The sequence below is a fragment of the Anabas testudineus genome, chromosome 6 (genome assembly GCF_900324465.2).
Source record: "Anabas testudineus chromosome 6, fAnaTes1.2, whole genome shotgun sequence".
Classification (NCBI taxonomy): Eukaryota; Metazoa; Chordata; class Actinopteri; order Anabantiformes; family Anabantidae; genus Anabas; species Anabas testudineus.
In genome coordinates this window covers 21,607,744-21,631,450 of record NC_046615.1, presented here as the reverse complement: position 1 = coordinate 21,631,450, position 23,707 = coordinate 21,607,744, and the positions used below count along the sequence as shown (strand labels likewise).

Genomic DNA, 23,707 nt, shown 5'->3' with positions numbered 1-23,707 from the left:
TAGAAATGTGAATTTGTGGACACTGATATAGAAATAGTAGATATTATAGATATTCTGCTACTGGTGTGAGTTTGCTGTTTTGAATTAATTCACCTACATGAATGTGTGAGATCTTTTGGACCTCAGGTGGCTTTGTATGAGAACTGATACCATAAATATAACCACATGAGGACAGAAGTGCTGTAGTCACCTAACATTGATGCATTTAGAAACGTAATCTAAACCTCTATTAGGCAACTAGGCAACGGTACATGAATTCTGTCAGGACCTGAGCTAATATCAGCTTGTCTGATTCTCTGTTCCAAAGACAAAAAACTGTTAACTGCAAAAGTTGCAAAAGCCGACATGTGTGATCATATGGGGACATGTCAGTGTCATCAGACATCAACTGACTGGTCTGTTGTCCAGACAAAGGCGACCACAGACTGCTGAAAGAGGACAGAGGGGGTTCTAGGAGCCACCCTGTCTCACAGATATTTTATTTTTAAACTACTAACATGTTCTAATATGTATAAGGTCAGTAAATGTTTTTAATCCGTTCCAGAGTCCGGAGACAAATTAACTGAAGAAGGAACAGTTCCTGTGAGTTGGTAGAAATATCAATCATCACACAGAAAACTGATCTGCTGAAACGTTTCTTCAACCAAGAAGAGATTCAAGTTGGATGAGTCCAAACATTTGAGTGATTTTAATCACTATGACAAATTAAAGATTCATGTGACAAATGCTTGTCTCTTCTTATGGGTTTCAGCAGCCACATGACTGTAAGTCAGAGTAACTAAAACCTACATTCACTTCACAGCAGACTGGAAATGTTTCAGAGCCACTGAGGAGATTAGAAAATAACCAAAACACTTTTTTCCCTGGTGATGTGAGGCGGTCATTCATGTCGCCCTCCGAGGTCTGCGGCCAGTCAGCGTTTTACTCTCACCGTGGAGTCTGATTAGGTCCTCTGAAGCAACTTTACACCGTTTACATCGTTGTTTACCAAAATGCAGCTCACTAGAGAGGAGAAAATGGAGCTGGGCTTCACGGAGCAGATGACAGTCAATCCTGCATTTGAGGTAAGAAAAACGTTGTCTCAGTTGTCCCTGAATTCTTCAGTGTGACTTTGTAATATGAGCAAACAGCCAGCGTCAGACTCTGAGTGAAGGTACAGACCCACTTCTTGTCTTTTCCTATGATACCAAGTCAAGTACATTACAGTACTTTCTCACATTACAGCACTAAAGGCTAAATGTAATCCACTGTGGAATGTGAAGTGAGCAAACTGAACATGTGTTCCACAAAAGAGATCAACAGCGGGGGTTCAAAGTACATGACAAAGTTCAGTCTTGAGTGTGATCAAGATGGATCAAAGAGCATCAAGCTAAAGCTGAAAACTGAAACTGAACAAAAGACACTGAAGTGGCGACATGCAAGAGGCCGGAGTCTCATTTCTTATCCCTGAAAATTTATACATTTGATCTGTAAAATCATCAATAAAGTTGTGGTGTGAAGCAGAGTGAGGAGAAACTATTTCAGAAAATCCATGCATTATATTTAAATAAATTAATCTAACAATAAAAATGTATTGGCTGATTTGTCATGTACAGAATACGGTGTACGGATTCAGTGCTGAGACCTATAACCTCCTGCTCAGCGTGCACATGCAGCGGATTTTAGTTTAGTTCACTGAACACATGGACACAAGTTTAGACAACAGGTCTTTTGTTCGTCACGTCAGTTCTGAGTGCAGCGATTTGTGCCGGTCCTTTTAAGGTTTCAGATATCAACAAAAGATAGAAGCTATAAAACAAAGACCACCTTCACATGAGAGTGGTTCTAACAAGGAAGAGCTGGAAGAACATGTTGAAACTAATGAGGTGAATTGTCATCATCATCATTAAAAACAGACTTGATTCTGTGATGGACTCCACTGCACTGACTCAGGAAGATTTATGAAAGTCCCAGTCTGTGAACTGAGGACGTCTGCTCAGAGCAGGGGTAGGTGATCCTGGTCCTAAAGAGCCACAGCTGTGCTTGTTTCCCATCTCTTCCTGTCTGACCTCCTGCTGATTACCTGGATCAGGTGTGTTCAGCCAATCAGAAGCTGTAAGTGCAGGGACACGTGGAAAACAAGCAGGACAGTGGGCAGCCTGCCTTCTCCTGACCTAGACTGACGCAACCATCGTCAATGATGCACAGTAAGAAATCTATTTGTCTTTGCTGGTTTTTATTTTTTATATATTTTTGCGTTTCTATTTCTTCAATCAAGAAACATCATGTTGTATCAAAGCCCAATATTTCAGTTTACACCTTCATCAGATGCTAAACATGTTGTTGTAATTGCATGATATATTGGAATTGACAGTACGGTGTAACAGGAAATGATGAGAGAGACAGACGGCATCAAACGAGTACAGGCAGACGACCACTAGATGGAAGCAAATGGCCACGCACGTGTTTGCACTGCTGGTTGAGAGTTTAGTAATGTGATCGTAAATCAAACACAGAGAGGAAATGTGGTGCAGATGGGCCCTCACATGTGACTCTTGTGTGAGACAGATGCAAAGGTGGGATGTGCACTATAGGGTGTTTTCTTTTGTTTGAAGATTCTCCCACTGAGATACAGCAGGTTTCAGAACAAAGGCCACAGCTGTGTAAAAGTCCTTCACTGGAGTCTGGACGTTGTTTGTGTGAGCTATACGTGTCTATGTGAGCGGGAAGGACGGTGCAACAATCCTACCACAGAGTCTCACAAACAAAACTATAGTCAGGATTAAATCAAATAATCATTAAATGTTATGCGATTAAAGTGGAGGCTGCGTTTCAGTAATGCCCAAACGCACAGCTAGTGCTGGGCTTGGACACTGTTTCAAGGTGGAAGAAGTTTTGTCATTTTCTAATCATTATGGTAACGTTTGCCTTAATAAACTAAATAAAATGCAGTATTAAATGCAGAGAACAGAAACGTAACCAGTTACTTTTTGTTTTGTCCAGTTTGTTGATGTCATAAAGAGAAAAGTTCAATCACACGTTATTTTACAGCATAAAAATAAAGCTAGAAACAAACCTGCTGCTTTCTCAGCTCCAACACATCTGAGCACATTAAAACTAAAAAAATTATTTAGTCTTTTTAATTACAATATAATTATTGACCAGTTTGCTGCAGCTTGTCTTTACAGTATATCTTAAAGGTCACCTCTTCCCCCCTCCCTCCTGAATAGTCACAGTTCAAACAGACACCCTTTGGAAACTGATCTGTTCCATGTGGATGGGTTTTAAGGGGGAACTGACCTCTTTGCATTTGAAGGCACCTCATGATTTACATCCCATAATACACTCTACACACAAATATATACAGGTGTGAAAAAATTAAATCCTGAAAACAGACGTGATAACGTTTATGGTACCAAATATATTGGTGCTTAAGGAAAACTGTTGTGATAGATGTGTTTAATAATGAATATAAAAAACTAATTTACATAGATTTTTATATAGATTATGACATATTTAATTTAATATCTGCTAACATCTGCAGGACATGCTCTATAATTAATTAGTAAAACTTTCTTTTATTACTACTTCTCAGATTTTCTTGTACTAATACAGCTGCTCTTCTTCTGTAATGTTAAGTTACAGTTTCGACCAGTCACATATCCATTGCAGATATGATGTGAACTCGGTCCCAAAAATGCTAAATTGGCAGCAATAACGTCATTTCTGATATCTGTGACTGTTCAGAAAAAATTTTGCCTGTTCACATTATAATTTCAACTGGTCAAAATGCTATTTAACATTTCTTAAATGTGATCATGGATATTCAGTTTGTAACTCTTTCATATTATAACATACTGTCTTAGCTCTGCTAGAGCTCAGTGGCACATACCTGAAGACCAGGAGGCCACAACTGGAGCGCATTGTTTCTCACATTCGTGTGATTTGTCTTGTGTAAGATGTCATTATATTGATTTAAAAGGCAAAGAAAAAACATGTTTTCTCCAGGAATGGGACCCTTTCAAGTAAGTAGAGGAAATTTAACAAAGCTCTCCCCTGTCAAGGTTCTTTTGGTATTTGTAGGATCAACCTGAGCCTCTGATAATGAAACAATGTCCTACATGGTCGACACTTTGATGTTAAATGATCACACACATTTGTCACCTCGAAGGAAACAGAACCTCTGGAACTGTCTCTGTCCTCTTCCAGACATTTCAAGAGTGCATTTCAGAGCCAACAGGGGGGGCACAAAGGTCCAGACCACAGTAAATCTTCCCTGCTTGTTAAACCTGTATGCTGCTTAATGCTGAAACGTTTCAATGTCTTAACGCAGTCCTCCTCCCTTTCAGTTTACTGTCTGACCAGTCCTACCAATCTTCTGCTTGTTGAACTACACTTTGCACAGTTCCTGGATCATTTTATTGAGTTTGTGAATGTTTCAAATAACCTGAAGTTACGATATGTTTCCTCAGTTATTAACATTCTTCCTGTTCCAGAGTAAACAAGCGAGGAAAACAATGCAGATATATGTACTTAGTTCTCCCTGTATACCCACTTATAGCAATGACTCCAAAATACAGTTGAAGACAAATATAAAGAAATGGAAATTCCAATCTTCTTTCCAACTGTGCAAACTCACCACATCTCCGTCGAAGCTTTATATCCTAATTTAGTGCAAAAAACACATTAACATTCTGTCTTTGAAGACATGAAATGTGCTGTAAAAGGTCAAAAAATGCTGTGTGGGAGGACCACCAGAGCAGCTCCGCGTTAAGCACCTTCATCAACAGCATGTAGATTTGGGAGAAGTTATGTTATTCACCCTACCTGCCCTCCACCATCACCCTCAGTGATCCGCGTGTCATAACTCACATTAATTCCCCTGCGTACTCTCAGTATTTTATGTCTCTCATCTGATCTAAACTAAGCCAGCAGCATTAGGTAATGATATGCTCGCAGCACCAGTTTATGGTGAGTTTGATGTCAGAAAACATCTGCGTGGCATAAAAACTGAAAATGTTGTTTTATATTTGACGTTAGTTTGATAAATGACTTGTTTCCTTCCAAGGACACAGACAATGACGAGCAGCCACAGTTGACAGCCGACACTGAGGGGCCACACACACGGGTCCTGGAGGAGACTGTTCACAAAGGTGGAGATTTGGTTTACTCTCTCACTGACAGACCACCGTGGTACCTCTGCATTCTGCTCGGATTCCAGGTAATGTTAAGTCATGGCTTGTTCGGTTCCCTGAAATAGCGTCATTTCAGATCATTTTCAGCCTCTGTACACAACACAGTGCTGCAGAAAACCTCCTATAAAGCTGCATTCATCAAGTTTTGGCCACAAGTAGTCAAAAAGAAACATGACATTAATTTGTTAGCAAAAGAAGTAATGTTAACGAGACAATTAACATGACAATTAATTCATGTTTTAAACATAGAAAATACTTATTATTGCTACTGAAATGGCAAAATGCTTCACTTGGCTGTGTTATCGACTGTATCATGGTCGAGTTGGCTTCTTAATTTCTGTAAATACATGAGACTGGGAACTTTGCCAGTGGCGTTTGATAAACCTTAAACCATGATTTATGAACCGAACTCTTTCCCAGCGTCTACACCGTGGTCCTTTTTTGGACTAAAATGTGATGTTTGATGGGAAAACATTGCTTTGTTCATTCCAGTAGAACAGCACCCTTCTCCTGTGAAGAGCAATGGATGATTCTAAATCCAATACACTGGCTCAAAGTGGAGAAGACAGTGAAAAGATCCTGTCAATGTGATCTCAGTGATCGAGTCTGTTTGGTTTACATTCACTGTAATAGTTTAAAATATTATGTGATTAAAGCACACGTCCATCCCAGTTCTGTTGAACATGATGTCTATGGAACACTTACAGGGACAAAGGTCAAGGTCATAGTCACCTCAGGTTCATCCAGTTGACTGTGGTCCAGGTCACTGTGACCTCCTGTGTGTCCCATTCTCATCAATGCTATGTCTCAGAAACACCTGGAAAGAATTCTATTACATCTGGAGCAAACATCTGCATCACGCATAAACTTAATTTAATCAGAGTCTGGACAGACGTGCGGTTAAACCACGTCACTGGTTAACGGAAGTATATGATCTTTTATTTTATGTTATTTATATTTGATCTTATATTGAAATATATTCCTCACAGCGGGGAGTATGATCTAAGACAGTCTGTTTCACGACTGCTGCGATAATTAAAACAATTGAAAGTTGTTGAAAGTTGTTCTTGTTGTTGTTTCCTCCAGTGTTTGGTTGTTATTCATGTGCCTTTCTATCAAACATTCAGTTCACATCAAAGTTTCCCTCATACCCATGAGAAAGTTATTTGCAGACACAGAAGACATTTTGTGTATGTTATTCATTATTGCATCATTTCTGTACACAGTTGCCCCATATGTATGTACGACAATAGTGCTTTGGTGCTTTCTCTGTAATATGACAACTGGTTGTGAGCAGAAATTATATATACATATATGAAATAATGTCTGCTTGGTGGTTGGTGGGCAGGTTGATTGCTATAAAAACAACTCCCACAACTGGTTCACAGTAAGTATAACCTGCACGTCATGATCATAAACTCCACCAGCGGACGTGACCACAGCTGTATCACAACGGCAGGGTTATCAGATTGTTTCCTCCCTGCATTTAATTTCGACCATGATTCTTCTGACCATCATCTTGTACGCAGTTCGCAGAATTAGTGAGTTGGTTCTTAAATTTCTTTAAATGTTGACACGTGACAGCAGAAGGGAAACGGTGAATCTCTTTTAAGCTGCAATTGCACATTATTTTAATAGTTATATGAGCAGTAACTTAAAATATTCAAGAAAAAAAAGCCAGTCATTGTCTGAATTAGGCTACAGGTGTATTACACTCAAAGAATCCAGAGGTGCACAAGTGCACAAACTCAACACTCAAGTGGAAATGGAAGTATTAAAAAGTAACTATACTATAACACTTTAACTGTGTTCAATAAAATCAATGAACCACAGAACCACAGCAGCTTTGTGCTCGGACTGTCAGATGGTCTGTTTTCGTGGCCTTTTTTCTGGACCTGAATCACTTTTCCGAGTGGTTTAACTTTGCTGCTTTAATATTAAAAACCAACTGGTTTATTAGTTTGTTTGGTGCCTTTGCAACAAGAGCTTAGGCCATTACTAAAGTATATTGGATTTGGTGTTGCACATGTTTGAGATGTTCTTGAGCAGGTGATAAACATATTTAGCACCACCCTTAACTTTACCACCTTTATCACCTAAATTGTAAACACACTGAGATTTACTGCAGTCGGTGTTGTATTCACATTTACTTGGGATAACATCAGACCTTCTGCCCGAAGGACTCCTCTGTTTCATCTGGCGTGAAATAGGTTCAAAAATATCCTCATAAATATTCTTTAGATCTTCTACAGCTGCACACGCTGAACAAGAACATCTTACTCCGCCTTATTGTAGTGTCCCCTGTGTGCAGGATGGTTCTATTTTGCTAGATTTAAAATAAAATCTATAAATTGAAATGATACAATCAACAAATCACTGCAAAAGATAATTAGTCTAACTTCAGTCTAAAATCTGATTTAAACCAGTAAACGACCAATACATAATGACAAAACATATTTTGTGCAAACAGAATGATCAGCTGATTTTAAGATGATATTTGAGATTTGTCCTGAAAATTATGCAAACATTTTTACACTCTTGCTTCCAGAGGGAGCTCACCTGCATCGTGCAGCGCGCAACACTATCTGAAAAAATAATACATTCTTAATACCTTGAGGTGGTTTTGTTGAGACTTGTCTGGGTATTTATTCAGTGACAAGTTATAATTAACAGACTTAGTCAGTGACAAACTGTGTGGTGTTGATGAGGTGTCAGATCAGATCATCTTCTCATAATCAGAGCTGTTTCAGCAGGTGGTGATAAATTACCTGCTTGGATGTAAACAGTTGCTCTTGACATGCAAACAAGCTTGAATGTATGTAAGATTTATATGAGCATATAACGTAGATGTTTAATGTGAGTACATCTGTGAGATGCACACACCCTGATCTGGAATGATCTGAAGTGCCAGGTAGAGCGTTACAGAAGTTGCCAGCTTCATGAACAGAAGTCTGCTTTTAGTACCTTGTTTTTCCATCAGTGCAACTCAAAGCATTAGAGGTGATGCTCTTTACTTTTAGAATCACCAATCACCAATGCTTTGTGCAACAAACCTGCTCATTTTCTTCTGCATCCACAGCATTACATACTCGCATTTGGTGGCATCATTGCAGTCCCGCTGATCCTGGCTGAGCCCCTCTGTATAAAGGACAACAACATCGCCAAAAGTCAGCTCATCTCCACCATATTCTTTGTGTCTGGATTGTGTACGCTGCTGCAGACGTCTGTCGGTACAAGGTAACACCCCCTTTGTCTGGTACCAGCTCAGGCAGACATGTTGACATGAACGCTGTTCATTGGTATTGTATGAGTGTGTGCGTGTGCGTGTGCGTGTGTGTGTGTGTGTGTGTTGACATTTTAAGTGATAATGTCAGTGAGGTTCAAGATTTATAACATGTATAAATTAAGGGAATGTCCCGATTGAGATGTTTCAGAGGGCGATGATACTGCTGCATATTTTCACATGCTTTACGTTGATTATTGGGCAACAAGGAAGTGTTAAAAACGAAATGAAGATTGAGTGCCAGAATACCATTCAGTATGGAGCTGTTTTTGCAGAGCTACAGCTCCGTTAATGCACACACCCTGTGGTGATTGAGATCTACCAAATTTTACTCAAGTTGTTTTTTTTTTGGTCTCCAAGGTTAACACTATTTGTAATTCGTACTTTGTGACTTTCACTTTTTATAACTGAGGTGTTGTTTTAGCACTTTGATGGAAAAATCCTCCAGTCTACTGTATGTGCTGTACCATAGTGCAGCTGCCTCCCACACCTCGAGTGTAGTACAATACAGAGTAGGACTCCACAAACACTTTCCTGCCCCCACAAAGCCAATAGCTAATGCTCATGTTTGACTTCTCCACCTACACAAGTTTGGCAAAAGCTTAAAGGGACAAAATGAAACCCCAGTAAACACTTGGACAGTGAATAATAAGTAACTTAATCTCTATTTTATTGCACCTGTCAGAACTGTGGCATGATGTCCTTTGTGAAACAAGAGAATAAAGGGGCAAAAACTCAAAGGCATTCTAACAATGTGTTTTTGATTGAAAATGTGCAGCCATCTCAGACTCTTCTCAGAGGTTCTTAAAAGTGATTGAAATGATACTGTGAGTACAACACAGCATATACGATTCTGCATGACAACAATTTAATATGCAGAATTCTATCAAATAAAAGAAAAACAAACCACAGTGGTAACTTCTGGTCGTGCAGAGGACAGGGTTAGTGCAGAAGGTCTTGCAGGCAAATTGCTGCAGTGAAATGACATCTACCGTTCAGTGGTCGACACCGGATACACATGCCCCAAAGGTCGGGAGCCACTGCTGCAGGTTCCTAAAGCTGCTTCACTTTGTCTAATTAAAACTGAATCACACTAAAAGCTATTAGAGTAAAAACTGCTGACCTATGTGGTGTAGCACAGTGTATTTTGAGCTGGTTAAAGCAGATTTTTTAAGTGATGAATATGTGATGTAGGATTCATTTTAATCCATATTACTTGTCCAGTGACCTCTGAACTTTGACCTCTGTGCCACTGTGCAGGTTACCGATTCTCCAGGGTGGGACTTTCAGCTTCATTACTCCGACCCTGGCCATTCTCGCTCTTCCCAAGTGGCAGTGTCCTGCTCCCAATGCTCCTGAGATGCTGTCTACGCAGCTGCAGAACAGCACCAGCCTGCAGCACATAGACAATTCAGATCTGGACTGGATGTCACGAATGCGTGAGGTATGTTAATTATTCACATGAGGCAGATGTTTGTCAGTGCCCACTGCAGAGAATCCAATCAGCCCAAACTGTTTTCTTACAATGGATTGAAGGAGGACCACGATGAATCTGTTTGACTCAGTGTAATGTCTAAGTATAAACAATAATACGTTTTACAACACTCTACTCATCTCTACATGTGTGTATCCAGAGGGATTGGAATGGAAAGAAGGGTTAAAATATTATTAAGGTCTGTTATTAAAAATGCGAGAACATTGGCATGACATCAACACCTGGGTGTGAAAACCTCCAGGTGGATGAAACAGTACCCCAGACTGTCTGGGTTTTATGGAAACACAGTAAACAATATGAAAAACGTGTTCAGACTTTATGAGTTATTAGGTGTAAATTAAGGAAAACAATGGGAATTTGATCAATATAAAATAGTTCCTCAGTCCCATATGTATAATATCAAAAAGGAAACAGCCTAAAGAAAATGCACATACACAGTAGGACCCACAATGAAACGTTTTGTACTGACATTCTGCCCCTCTTGCTTTGCCACCCATAGATCCAGGGAGCCATCCTGGTGGCCTCACTGCTTCAGATCGTCCTGGGCCTTTCTGGGCTTCTGGGTCTTGTGCTCAAATATATCGGCCCTCTGGCAATCGCTCCCACGATCAACCTCATAGGCTTGTCACTGTTCACTGAGGCTGGCAAGAAGTGTGGGGGTCACTGGGGAATAGCTGCTCTGTGAGTGGATGGATTCATTTCCATTATTGTTCCACACAAATTCTCCTTTCATCTACCTTCACTACTGTCCTGCTCTGAAACTTCGTTTAATGCATAGAATCACATTTTCAGAGGAATCGTAGCTCCAGATTAATTAAGATTTCTTAACTGTTTTTCAGTCCACATGTTCAACAAATATATTTAGACAGATTTCAGCCACACAGTAAATGTTTAAATCAGATTAGAGTGACTTCCTCATTATGTGGTGATGCTGTGAAATACAGAAGGGAACTCTTCTGTAACCTTTAGAAGCTCAGTCCTTCCCACTTAAATCACACACATCACATAGCAGTAATCTATGCAGTGTGCAGCACATTCATGCATCATGTAAATGTGCCTCCTGTGCAAAAATACCTCAGTCTCACTTAACTTTGTATATTAAAACGTGTCATTCTCAGGCACAGTTACACTGATAGCCACGAGCGAGAGTGAGTCTCAGGGAAAAACAACTGTGACTGACATATTTTTTCCCGTCTTCTGTTTCCCCTCAGCACCGTCTGTCTGATTCTCCTGTTCTCCCAGTATCTCAGTAAAGTTGAAGTTCCAATGGTTGCATACAAGGATAAGAAGTGGAAGGTTTTTCAGTATCCACTTTTCAAGCTCTTCTCTGTGAGTTCCCAACATGATCCAGGACGTTTAATATCATTTTATATATTTATAATTTCATTTGATTTAATGTTTTAATGTGTTTTAAAGCTGATTTTTAAGTACAGTAAATCTTATTTTTATTGTGCAAATATTCTTTATTCCTGTTTCAAAGCTTTCATCTTATAGACTACTAAAAAAGTGTGTACTCTTTAGGAACTTAATTCATATAATTCATCAGTTTGGCCTTCTACAGTAAACTATTTTAGGTTCATATTCTAATACATATGTTTAACAATCATTTTGTCAGTCTTGCTAAAAAGAAAATGGAAAATCTGCAGCATCGCTTGCAGATTAAACAGCTTTATTTTTAATCCAGCACGTTTTGGCTCGTGGCCTCCATCAGGGTTGGGTCTCGCAAAGGGACCACCCTGTTTTCTTAACATCCAAGAAGCAACGAGCATGACTGGGAAAAGTAAATAGAAATGTAAAAAAAAGTGCAAGGCTTACATATTCTTTCTGTTCAGGGTTGGGGGTGCTTTGAGGGCATATGTTTGACTTCTGCAAATACAACTGCAATCAGTCTTCTATGGGATAATATGAGCCCTGTTTCTCAACCTTTCAATGTGATATTCTTGCGATTACACTTTGCACCTGTCAGGTAGAGATAGCCTGTGGACATGGACCAACAGAAGTGGGTTTTTTTTTTCTTCAAGTCACTTTAACATCCACTCTGCGTCACTTTCGTGCACGTACATGTCTCTTGGAGTACAACCACAGTTCTTTGCTGGTCTGTTAGAACAAAAACAGACGCTGCTTTGTACACAAAGCTTTACTTTACTTACACAATGACAAAACAGGATTAATGCAGAATTGCATGTGTTTCTTTCTGTTCAGTAACAGCCAAAATAAATAAGGTGGGTCACTGATGCTTTGAAGCTCCTGGGTGTGAATTTGTAACTCCTTCACTGATTCAGAAAGATGGCAAAGAAAGAAAAGATTCACGCTAATGGAATTCTGACTCAATAAATAGAGGTTTAAGAGTGACAACACATTTCGCTGAATGAGTCACATCTCTGCAAAGTTAAAACCTCATAAACGGTACAAACAGGCTGCTACCACTTCCAGTTGATCATTGATTGTCATTATAATGAATTAAATGGTATAACACACTCTGCATCTGATAAACAAATTCTAGGCTTTGTTTGGGATCTGTGGTGGTTGGCTGGTCTGCTTCTTACTGACCATCTTCGACGTCCTGCCTTCAAAGTCCGATGAGTACGGTTTCTCAGCCAGAACTGACATCAACCTGGACGCCGTGTCAAACTCTCCATGGTTCCATGTGCCTTACCCAGGTCAGTGCAAAAATATTATCATTATAACAATATCAATATTGTGCCAAAGCTAGAATTAAACAAAACCCTACATGTAACAACAGGCCTCACGCACTCCCTGTTAACAGGTTAAAGAAATGTTGTTAATCAAGGTGCCTTTAAAATATCTGAAATAAACACATTTAGAGAGTGGATATTTGCTTCTAAAAGCACAAATTTTACATACATTATATTATATATTAGATACCACAGTATCTGCGTCATGTTTTTCATGCCTGTTGCCTTAAAGTACACATTGGTTTGTTTGATTATTTATCTGATATAATCTTTAAATCCCAAATATGCAAATATGCTACATACAGTTCAACTGTATTAACACTCATATAATGTTCTTAGTATGACATTTGGATCCTTTCAGATCATAACGGAGTCAGCATGGACTTAGGTAAACCTTTGGTCTGATGGATCTATCACTGATTGTCCATAAATCCATTGCTGGTATTGGAGAAAACTGTATCTTTATCTTTTAACATGTGAAACCTCTTCCCAGGCTTCTCAGATCAACTCAAATGTTAAGTGCATGGACAACTCAGAGCCAGAATAAAAACTAAAACAAAAACATTCAAATTGTTGAAGGAGTTTTGGCAGAAATGTATTCACAGCATTAAGGGCTTGTGCTTCTTCTGCACCTGTAGGGCAATGGGGTGTGCCCACAGTGAGCGTGTCCTCAGTGTTGGGCATGATGGCAGGAGTCTTGGCATCAACCATGGAATCAATTGGTGACTATTACGCTTGTGCTCGCTTGTCCGGCGCTCCTCCACCACCTACTCATGCCATCAACCGAGGCATAGCTGTGGAAGGCATTGGCTGTATTCTGGCTGCACTGTGGGGAACTGGAAATGGCACCACCTCTTACAGCCAGAACATCGCTGCACTTGGCATTACCAAGGTACACTGTGAGGCCACCCTGCTCCGCTTGTTCGTTCTGGTTGCTGCTGTGTTGTCTGTCACTCAGATCGGTGGCAGATCTTTTTTACTGCTTATGTCTTTGGAATAATTAGAAATGTGCTGACATTGTATAACAGAGTTGGATATTTTAACTTGCACATGCACAGCGCCGACCTTTAAATCTTACCTTAGCGTACATTCAAACCCGATGCTGTCAGTTCCATGTTCTGTTTTCTTTTGTTTCTTTCAACAACAGGCTCACTTTACTGTATCTTGACACACAGATCCTCATCAATTCACACCTCAGTCAGAGAAGCACTTTGAGGTCTAGCAGAGCATTATGATAACTGCCTGCTGGCACTCCCTCAGAAGATTCCCTGTTGCTGTCTTTAGTGCTCATACATTACAATGAAAACTTAAGTGAACTTTTCTAAGTTCATTACTTCAAGGGCCTAGTGAGAGGCATGCAAGGGTCACATCCTGTCCAGAGTGCATCTTCTGTATCAGCTCCCCTGCTCTACAGTATGTGCAATGGAACGTTAAATAAATAGGCTGATGGAAAATAAATAAAAATAAAAAGCACATAGATTTATTTTTAGTTGTGTTTCAATTTTTACCTCCAAAAATTTGAATATTTTTCAGTTAAAACATGTTTGTTAGTGCAGATTAATTTGAAAATGCTTTACCTTTGCATCATCTGGTGGTGGCAGTGTTAAGAATGAGTCTATGAGAAATATTAATTTCTATACAAACTAGACAAATATGCTAGAATCCCATCCTCTGTCATTAGAGATGCATCACTTAACTCCATAATGCTATTTTATTTTTTTGCCAAACATCCAACCCTAATGCTCTTAATGTCCGTTTGCTCTTGTTTGACCAGTTTAATGCATCTTAACAGAGAGCTACGTATCAGTTCATTAGTCTTTAGTGTCAGCACGTAACGATCAAAACTCAACCACACTTCTGTAGAATCGAGGGCCTAGCGAGAGGCATGCAAGGGTCACCTCCTATCCAGAGTGTGTTGGGATCTACTGCAGTGTGCACAAGAGAAAATTAAGTTATATGAAATAAAAAACAATAAATGTTTTAGATAATAGTTAAATTCCTACTTCACTGTTCTGAGCAGCTGTAAAAATAAAATATAATGTTAAATATTGAAACTTGACAATGTAATTAATTATGTATAACTTCTCATTATAATACACCTTTTTTAGGCCTGTTTGAGGTGCTGTCAGGTTAATTTTGTGCATGTCAGACAGACAGTGTGCACAAACTAAGTATACATTGGAATAGGGCAGATGAAGTGACTAAATAAGGAGCTGCTGTTTCACTTCACTTCAATTACTTGAGTTTTTTAAAAAGAAAAATCTGTTTTTTTTGGGGAGGGGGCTAAGCTGGAGTTCCATTTTAATGGGTTCCTGATGTGGATGGCAATAAATCTGATTGATTTTGTAACTTTAAAAACTTATCTTTATGTGTACTATACGCTAATCTTCATACTGAGAAATTCCAGCTCACGGAAATGATAAATTATTGGAAAAACGCCAACATGTTACTTTGTTTCACGGAAAAAAACACGTTGTTGATGAAACTGGGCTAAATTCCTAGAATAATTTCTTCCTCCATCATACCACAGCTACATTCATATCATTGTAGATAAGACTCATTCAGTAATCGCAGGTGGATCTCCTACATGGACGTGGTCATATTTATTTCCTGTTAACACACAAAATAATGAAATACATTTCGTGATATGAGTTGGTTTCCATGTGGATTTCCCTTAGTAAAACCTTTGGCCTTTGTCCGTGCTTGTTTACTGTGTGTGTGTTTTAATGACTGTTTGACCCCAGTTTGTTTCACATGCTCGGTGCTCCATGTGTGGTGCTGTTTTGATAGTTGAAAGTTTATGAAGTTTGTTAATAAGAGTCCTATTGATGGTCAGTGTGCATCATTTCTGCCTTTTCTTCTCAAGTTGCTGGAATGGTACGTACTGAGCCAAGATGTGTCAGTTTGATGTACTACAGTCGGTCTAAAATAACAGCGTGTCTTTCGGCCCATGCTATCGCTGAATGTTTTAGGTGCTGTGGAGGTTGGACCTGAGCTTTATTCTTCTCAGGCCACTTTATCTGTTGCCTCACGTCTATGTCTAACTGGAAATCATCACGATGCTGATAGTATTCGTATTAAATCTTCTGACTGCTCCCCTGATATTTTCCCCCACGCACCATTCTAGAAAAAGCAAAGATGGCACGCTGAGACTGGTGGAGTAACTTATCTTCTACCTTTGTGTTAGGTTGGCAGCAGACTGGTCCTCCAGACAACTGGCATTCTCATGATCATCCTTGGAATCTTTGGGAAGTTTGGAGCAGTGTTTATAACCATTCCAGAACCAGTCATCGGGGGAATGTTCCTTGTTATGTTCGGAATGATTGCAGCAGTGGGGATATCCAACCTCCAGGTAATATACTGCAACATGTTTCAGTGGTGCATCATCCTTTTTTGATTTTATAACACTTTTATGCAAAGCACTATCTGGTACAGAGCTTTAAGACACCCCTCTCCTTGTAAAACCAATACCCACACAAAACATCCATTCTGCTGAGGAGTACTTGATGCACGTAGACGCTGAGTCTAGCTGGCTCCAGGGGTGCTGACCCTGTGACCTAAAACACAAGCAAAAACAGATCAATTATAATGAAGGACACCTAATTGTGGTACAGCTTTCAAACAGCACAGCTCAAAATGCTAAAAATGTCACCAAAAATCAAATAAAAAAGAATGATCAAAGTAGATTAATAAAGTTAATGTAAAACGTAAAAAAATGCATGTATGCATGGCAGTATGTGGCCCTCCAGAGGTGGAGTCTACGGTGTTTTTGTGAGTGTATTTACCACCTAAAAGTGGGGACACATTTGCAGTTGGGAAACAGTCCACAGGCAACTTGGGTTCAGGTGAACCAGGGTCAACTGTAATCCTGTTTTCTGACAAAAGGTATTTCTATGCGATTAAAGCAGGAGTGCTGGAGCAGGGTTGCACTATTGCCCATTAAAACCACCACAAATGCATGTTTTACAATACTAACATTAGAAGAGAGTTGTAAGTTGGACAAGATCAATATAAACGTCATTATTGTGTTGTTATATGTATAAGGTGAAGACATTAGCGGCATTCTGTGCTTTTATCATACAGAGAGACAGTATGGATTTCTTTAGTTTTAACAGCAAACAGTGAGCGTATCGATAAAACGGGTCTCTTCCTACAGGTAGTGTCTCACAGCATCAAACTGTAAACAGTAAAAACAGGGGTTCCACAGATTCCAAGCAGCAGGGGATATCTGCAAGAACAGCAGCCATGCGTGAGCCTCAAGGTTTTCCAACTATCCCAGCCCTACCAGGGATTGCCTAAATCAGGCGTGATCAGTCAACTTGATCCAGAAGCTGGAAGATGAGGGTGGAGTGTGGGAAGACAAAGTGAATTGGCATCTTCCAGCTTCTGACTGAATGAAAACAATCAGCTGTGGGTAGGGCAAAGGATAACTGGAAATGTTCTTACGGAGCAGTGTTGGGAAACCTCAGTGTAGAGGATCAAAATCCTGTCCAGACAGCATTCTGCCCAGAAAGTCTTCCTTTTACATTTACATTTAGTCATTTGGCAGACACAACTTTAAATGTGAGGTACAAAGCAAGCAATTACATTTAAAACCAAAGCTATAGGAACAGGGGCCAGTCAGCTGTTTATTGATCAAGAACTGCGTCAGTCAGGAAAAATCGTATTCAGTCAGACACTGGTTCACTTCTAAATTAGCGCTTCCTTTCCAATTGACTTAGCCTCTCAAGAACAACACAGGCCTAATGGGTCCGCCCCCAGTCTTGATCACGTAAACAGAGCACCAAAATACAATTCAAGTCTTCCATGGAGTCCCAGTTTTTTCCTAATTAAATTTTAGTCAAGTTCCAAAACAGAGACGGTGGTGACCTGTGACACAACAACACACTAATGGTTTGCATCAAATACTTAATAAACTAATTGGTTTAAACCAGTAATGTCTCTCTCTTTCTTTCTCTCACTCCAGTATGTGGACCTGAACTCCTCCCGTAACCTCCTCATCCTTGGTTTCTCTACCTTTAGCGGCCTCGTCTTACCTACGTGGTTTCACTCCAATCCCAGCATCATTGACACGGGTGTGTTTCACACAGACAAACATGCTCCTGACAGAGAGTGGGTGGCTTTGTGCTCCCACTGCTCCGCTTGCAGATTACCCTTGTAAAGATGGCGGTAGTTCTGCCAGCCTAAGCTCCTAAGGTCAAGGTGTTCCCAAATCCCACATGCCCAGATGGCAAACACTTGGTTTCCTTTAGTCCTAAGCCTAGATTTTACAGGTGCAAGGAGAGTCTTTTGGAAACAGAGATCCTTCTTAGGTGCCCTTTTTGTGGTTGTTTGTTTAACTCCCAATAGGGAGAAACATCAGTTGACCACATTTCCAATTAGTAAAAGACTCAGTTTGGCCTGTAGGTGGCACTGGTGGGGCTTTTACACTCAGAAAATACAGTATGTTTCCCCACACAACGTTTTGTTTGCCATCATTGGGGGGTATAGGGCTGGAGTGTCAGCTTTATTTATAACGTAATCATTTGGGTGCAGTCATTCCCTTTGAGAGTATAACGGTAAGTGTGATTCAAACAGGCTCGTCTTGATTATACTTAATATTTGCTGCCTAATAATCGCCTGAGGAAAAATACAGTTACAGAGAACGAGGGGTGTGCAGGGTGACTGTAAAAAAGGGCGGTTAATTCTTGGAAAAAAAACAACACCAATGACACATTACAAACAAACGAGCGTCAACAGGGGTCATTTTTAGACATTTTTAAAAGATATTTGTGTGCATTACTAATCGCAGGTGTTACTGATAACTGAACTGATTTATTTAATCAGAAATGAGTCTGTTGATGATGATGATGATGATGATGAAAATGTTTCTGACTGCCAGCCGCCCTGCTACTGTTGATTACTGTTGTCCTGGCATCTGGAATAAACTACCAGAAGACCTGGGAGCAGTCACTACTGTTTCCATAAATATGTACATATAAGAAAGTTTAAAACATTTGTTTTTGCACGCGTTTGACTAATCCCCCTCCTGTTGCTTTTCCTGGGGTTTCTCCTATTTTGCCCATTAAGATTTTTAAACACTCTTAAAGTGTTCGAGTGAGAAAATTAGCGCGTTCAGGTTACAGAGGGCAAAATTCGAGCATATTACCACCCGGGTTGAATCACTGTTTAATCTGGGTTTAGTGGCAGCTCTGGGTTGGCTTTGTGTCCTAGGGTACGTACTGGTGCTAGCTGCTATTAAAAAGTGGATTAGTCTTTGTCACTTCGCTGGAGATGCTATTTGCTGGTCAGGAACTGGGGAAGTAGCCGGTAAGAAGGTGGGAAAACTGAACTATGGAGGAAAAAGGGAAACAATAAAAAATATATAGACAAAAAAGAAGTGAAATATCATTTAGCAACATTGCACATTTCTGGTTACACTAAACCAACATCCATTAGAAACATCAGACCTCATGGGGCTGATCAGTGAGAAACAAACAAAGATCAATCACAGGCTTTTAGCTGATTATATCCTGCTTTTGATGGCACTGATTGACTGCAGAGTATCTTTAAGGCCACCTCCTATGAAGCGCCATCAAAAGAGCAATCCTTAAGATTAAACAGCTCTTCTCTGTAGACATAAGACCTTGATCACGAGTCATGTGATGCCAGTGTCTCCCAGGAAACTGCTAATCCAGAGTTTAACACTGGGCATGAGGGCTTGTCTGGTTTTCTCAGGTCTAGGCTGCTTACCTCCCAATCCTCTTGGCTAGTCCCCATGTCACTGGCTGTAATCTGCTCGGCTCAGATAAAGCACTCTTGCCCCCAAGTTTTTCCTCAGCTGAGTTTCACACAAGAAAAAATCTGTCAGTGCTCTATGTAAACAAACGGCTGCTCATCCAGACTTTATTAGATGTACAAGCTTTGGGACTTAAAATCGAGTCAGTCGGTGCCTTGAACTTTTGACTGCTGACTGCTTGTTTGGGCAGAAAATGTGTATGCGTGTCTGCTTGTGTGTGTTGGGAGGAGTTCTTTGAAGAAGAGCGCAGCACAGAGTCAAATGGCGTCATCGCTGTTTGCAGTTTGATTCAATTTGATACGACTTCATTAGGCAGTTTATTGCCTGAGGGGCATTATGAAAGCAGGGCATCTGACATGCAGGCATCCACATATTCAATGGCGCTCTGTATTCAGCCATGTGCTGATGGTAATGGATAACACATAAAAACCCCACTCTGACTCAGGACCTTGGCGTACCACATCTACTAAGTACAGGGACTGATCTACTACCACCAAGCAACTATGTTAAGTACTAATGTGTGAATGTCTCTGGGCCTGCAGACTTGGATGCTGTGAAGCCCTACTGCTCTCCATAATCACACCTCCTTAACACTGCCATAATCTGCCATGAGACCAAAGTCTTCTCTTCGTGTGATGTTCTCTATTTCTATGTACAATAACATTTCAGACACAATGGAAAAGAACTCCATCTAAATAATTCTGTTCTGATTTGCAGATTGTCCAGATAAACTGAAATCCTGTTTCAGGAAAGACAATGCTGTTGAATCTTGAAATGTCCCACTGCACCCTTACCAGTGTCACAAGGAACTAAGAGATCAACTGAATTTAGAAAGAAATGAGTTTACCAGATCTCCATTTTGTGCTCCTCATCTCTGCTTGATGCTAGGCACAAGACTACACTCCAGAAGTATTGGAACAGTGAGGCCAGTTCTTTATTTTTGCAGTAGACTGAACGTTTGGGATCCAACTTAGAAGATAGCAGCTTTAGTTTGAACCCACTCATAGGAGCAAAATAGTTGGAAATTGTGTTGAAAATTAAAATAGATGTTCTGAGTTTACGTTCCTGCTGCCATCATGTGTTACATCATCAATGAAGATTATTGATTCGGCCCCAGAAGAAGCCATGCAGCTCAAAACCATGACATGATATCTTTAGGGTCATGGGCAGATCATATCTTTCTTCAAACTTTAGCCTTCACCTCACTTTGGTAAAAATTAATTTACATAGTACATGTACATACATCACTTACATTTACATTTAGTTATTTGGTAGATGCTTTTATCCAAAGCAACTTACAAGTGAGGTACAAAGCAAACATCTAAGTCAATAAGATGAATAATAAGGTGTAAAGTGCTCTAGAAACAGTTGCTTCAGTTTCATGAGGTATAGGTGTAATTAACATGAGTCAACATCATGTTGGTTACACCTCTGACCTATAAATACAGTGTGAACAGGCAAAACCCAAATCTGGGACTGAGCGCATGTGAACTCAGCACATTCAGTGCTGTTGATTGTTTGAATAATCAGTGTAACAGGACACACCTGGACATCGAAACTCACCTCTCAGTCACAAGTTCTTACTTTTGCTCACATAAAAAATGGGTGGGTTCAAAGGAAGGGTGCTATATTATAAGTTGTTTGTCGGACCCAGCTAAAGCTAAAATATGGATCTTTTGTCTTATAATCATCTCTCAATGTCAAACCCAAATGTTTTCAGTCTACAGCAAGAATAAAGAAACTGGCCTCACTGCCTTAATAATTTTTAAGGCGAGTGTATATGTATATGCTAAGGATGTGTGTCTCCGGCTGAAGTGTCTGCGATTGAGTAGCACTGTGTTTAATGTAGACATGACCTGGTCCTCGGGTGAATATTTATCATTCTGTTGCATTGGCTGATGATGTGTCAGTGTTTGGTTCTTAATCAGTGTTTCTCACCTTTACAAGTGCATTCTGATAATGTTAGTTTCAAAGTAAGGTAGGTAAGAAGAAGTGTCTTGATGGAACAGACTTTAACACATCACTGGAAATACAAAAACCTTCACTTCATTTATGGTTGTGCAACAGTGTTATTCAATTCAAATTATCAATGCAATGTCATCCAATATCAATAACATTAGGTTTTGAAAAATAAAACTCTGCGCTTTGAGAATACATCATCATGAGGACATTTCGTGTACCTTTTCATTATTGAAGCCTATGTGACATTGTTGTTTAGAATTTAAAAGGTTCAACACATACAGAGATATAGGTGGTCTGGTCACGAAAGCCAAAAAGTAGGTACAAGATCCCAGGAGACACCGTAGATCAGAGCTGGACCGTACATGGACTGGCTGTTACCCTTTTCTACAGGATTTACTGTCAGCTCCCAGTCTCTGTTAGTTTTTGTTTGAGGGTCCTTGTATTTCTCTCTGTTTTATTAGACTGAACTTAAGCCTGACCTCTGACCTCTGTGTTGAAGAGGCAGTGAGATTTATAGTTGGTACACTGTTGTTTCCTCAGCTACTTGTGGGTAACAACTGACATTTGTTTATTCCCTTCTCTGTTTAAAGGAATAAAAGAGCTGGATCAAGTGATTTTAGTGCTCTTCACCACACACATGTTCATTGGAGGTTTCTTTGGGTTCGTCCTGGATAACACTATTCCAGGTAAGACACGTCGGTGGGCTCATAATTGTTAAGCAACCCTTAACATCACTATCACTAACAGTGTGTTTGTCTTTCTCAGGCACTGACGAGGAGCGAGGCATCAAGAGCTGGCGGGACAAGGTGCAAGAGGAAAGTCAAAACATGTGTGACCAGTCATGCTATGATGTCCCTTTCTGCAACGCTGTTCTGAAACGAGTTAGATGTTTCCAATACCTGCCCTTCCTCCCTTCTTTCAAGATCACTCAACATGAAGCATCCAGCAATTAAGTGCTAACTTCTAACATTGACAACATGGTTTTAGGAATTCCTCATGCAGAGCTTGAAAAGAAAAAGATTAAACATTAGACATTTGATTTAAAATGAATGAAAACCATATCGCATATCATCAATGCTGCATAAAGTCCTATTTCAAAATGGCACTTGAAGAACAGCAAAGTGACTTTGAAATAAACAGAAGCATAAAGCTGATCTGAAGCTTTTACAAATGCTTTTTTAACTCATACATCAACTCTTAGATTTCCAGTAGGTTCGTTACTACCTCATCATGAACAGTTATTTACACAAACAATTAACAGAAGACGTTTTTCAATAAAATGTGTAGCTGTCATCATTATTAATGTTACTGCTTCATACATTCTTTTAAATGTGATAATTTTACACTCAATATGCAACATTTCACAAATCTTTGTACATCATTATCATTTTGAAACACTCGGTGACAAAGGGTCGTATTAATAAATCAAATTTGAACTTAAAGACTTTACACCCGTTTCAACTTGACGTATAAGATGAATTTATTTTGATCATTCATTAGCATTTCCATTGTTTTATGTTGTGTGCATTCTGTCCTTAAAGTCAGAAAGGTGGCGCAATCAACTGCACGGTCAGTTTATAATCGCACCAAACTTCTGACTCAGAACCATCAGCAACAAATAGAACAAAGACTGGCATGCGTCATGTTCCACTGACATACACCAGAACATCTCAAACGTGATGGAACACGTTTCTACCACAAAGGACCAGAAAGTAGTGAAAAGCTGTGGACTCGTAAATGTAGTTTTTGTTATTTTGTCAAAATTCAACAGCACATGTTAGTAGGAGTATGTACCAATGTGTTTGTTTTGGTTTTAGTAGTTACGCAGTGAAAATGTTGGCAGTCATGATTAATCAGTTTAAATCTTAAAATGTTGGAGTTTTACATGTAAAATTGCAAAATTAGAAATGTTACTGCTATGTAAATGTTTTAGGAATGTCCACTGAAAAGAGTAAAAGCCTTTAAATGTATGAGCAGTGACTGCCGCTGCACCTGCCTCCTTGTGTTTAGACTGTGGGAAGAATTAGAGTTGAACTTGAAAATGTGAAATGGTTGTGATAATAAGTGATTTTGAGAAGAGATGTATGCACTGTTAAGAGTATGTGTCGTTGATGAGCTTGGTAAGTTTCCACCAATGTGAGATCACTTTTTATAAAATGATCTGTTTGTAAGTTGAGATAAATAAATCGCACAGCTTCTGTTGTACTGCTGTATTATTGAAACTATCGTGGATTTATGTTTGAATAAGTGCATTTATGTGTTGACCTGATTTTATTCTGGGTTTCTTCATAGGTCAGGTTTTTGACTGGGGTCTAGGAG

At 39.7% G+C, this 23,707-nt stretch overlaps 1 protein-coding gene across 1 annotated transcript; it reads left to right on the top strand.

Annotated features, from left to right (window-relative positions):
• The first annotated feature begins 940 nt into the window (after positions 1 to 940).
• Positions 941 to 22,643, top strand: si:dkey-106n21.1 (solute carrier family 23 member 2). Its single transcript, XM_026365762.1, has 12 exons — positions 941 to 1,064; positions 5,048 to 5,200; positions 8,254 to 8,411; positions 9,718 to 9,901; positions 10,452 to 10,633; positions 11,164 to 11,281; positions 12,456 to 12,612; positions 13,287 to 13,540; positions 15,836 to 16,000; positions 17,615 to 17,723; positions 21,979 to 22,074; positions 22,154 to 22,643. Exons 1-12 carry the CDS (start codon positions 993 to 995, stop codon positions 22,339 to 22,341), a joined length of 1,836 nt encoding a protein of 611 aa, XP_026221547.1. The 5' UTR covers positions 941 to 992; the 3' UTR covers positions 22,342 to 22,643.
• Positions 22,644 to 23,707: the final 1,064 nt, after the last annotated feature.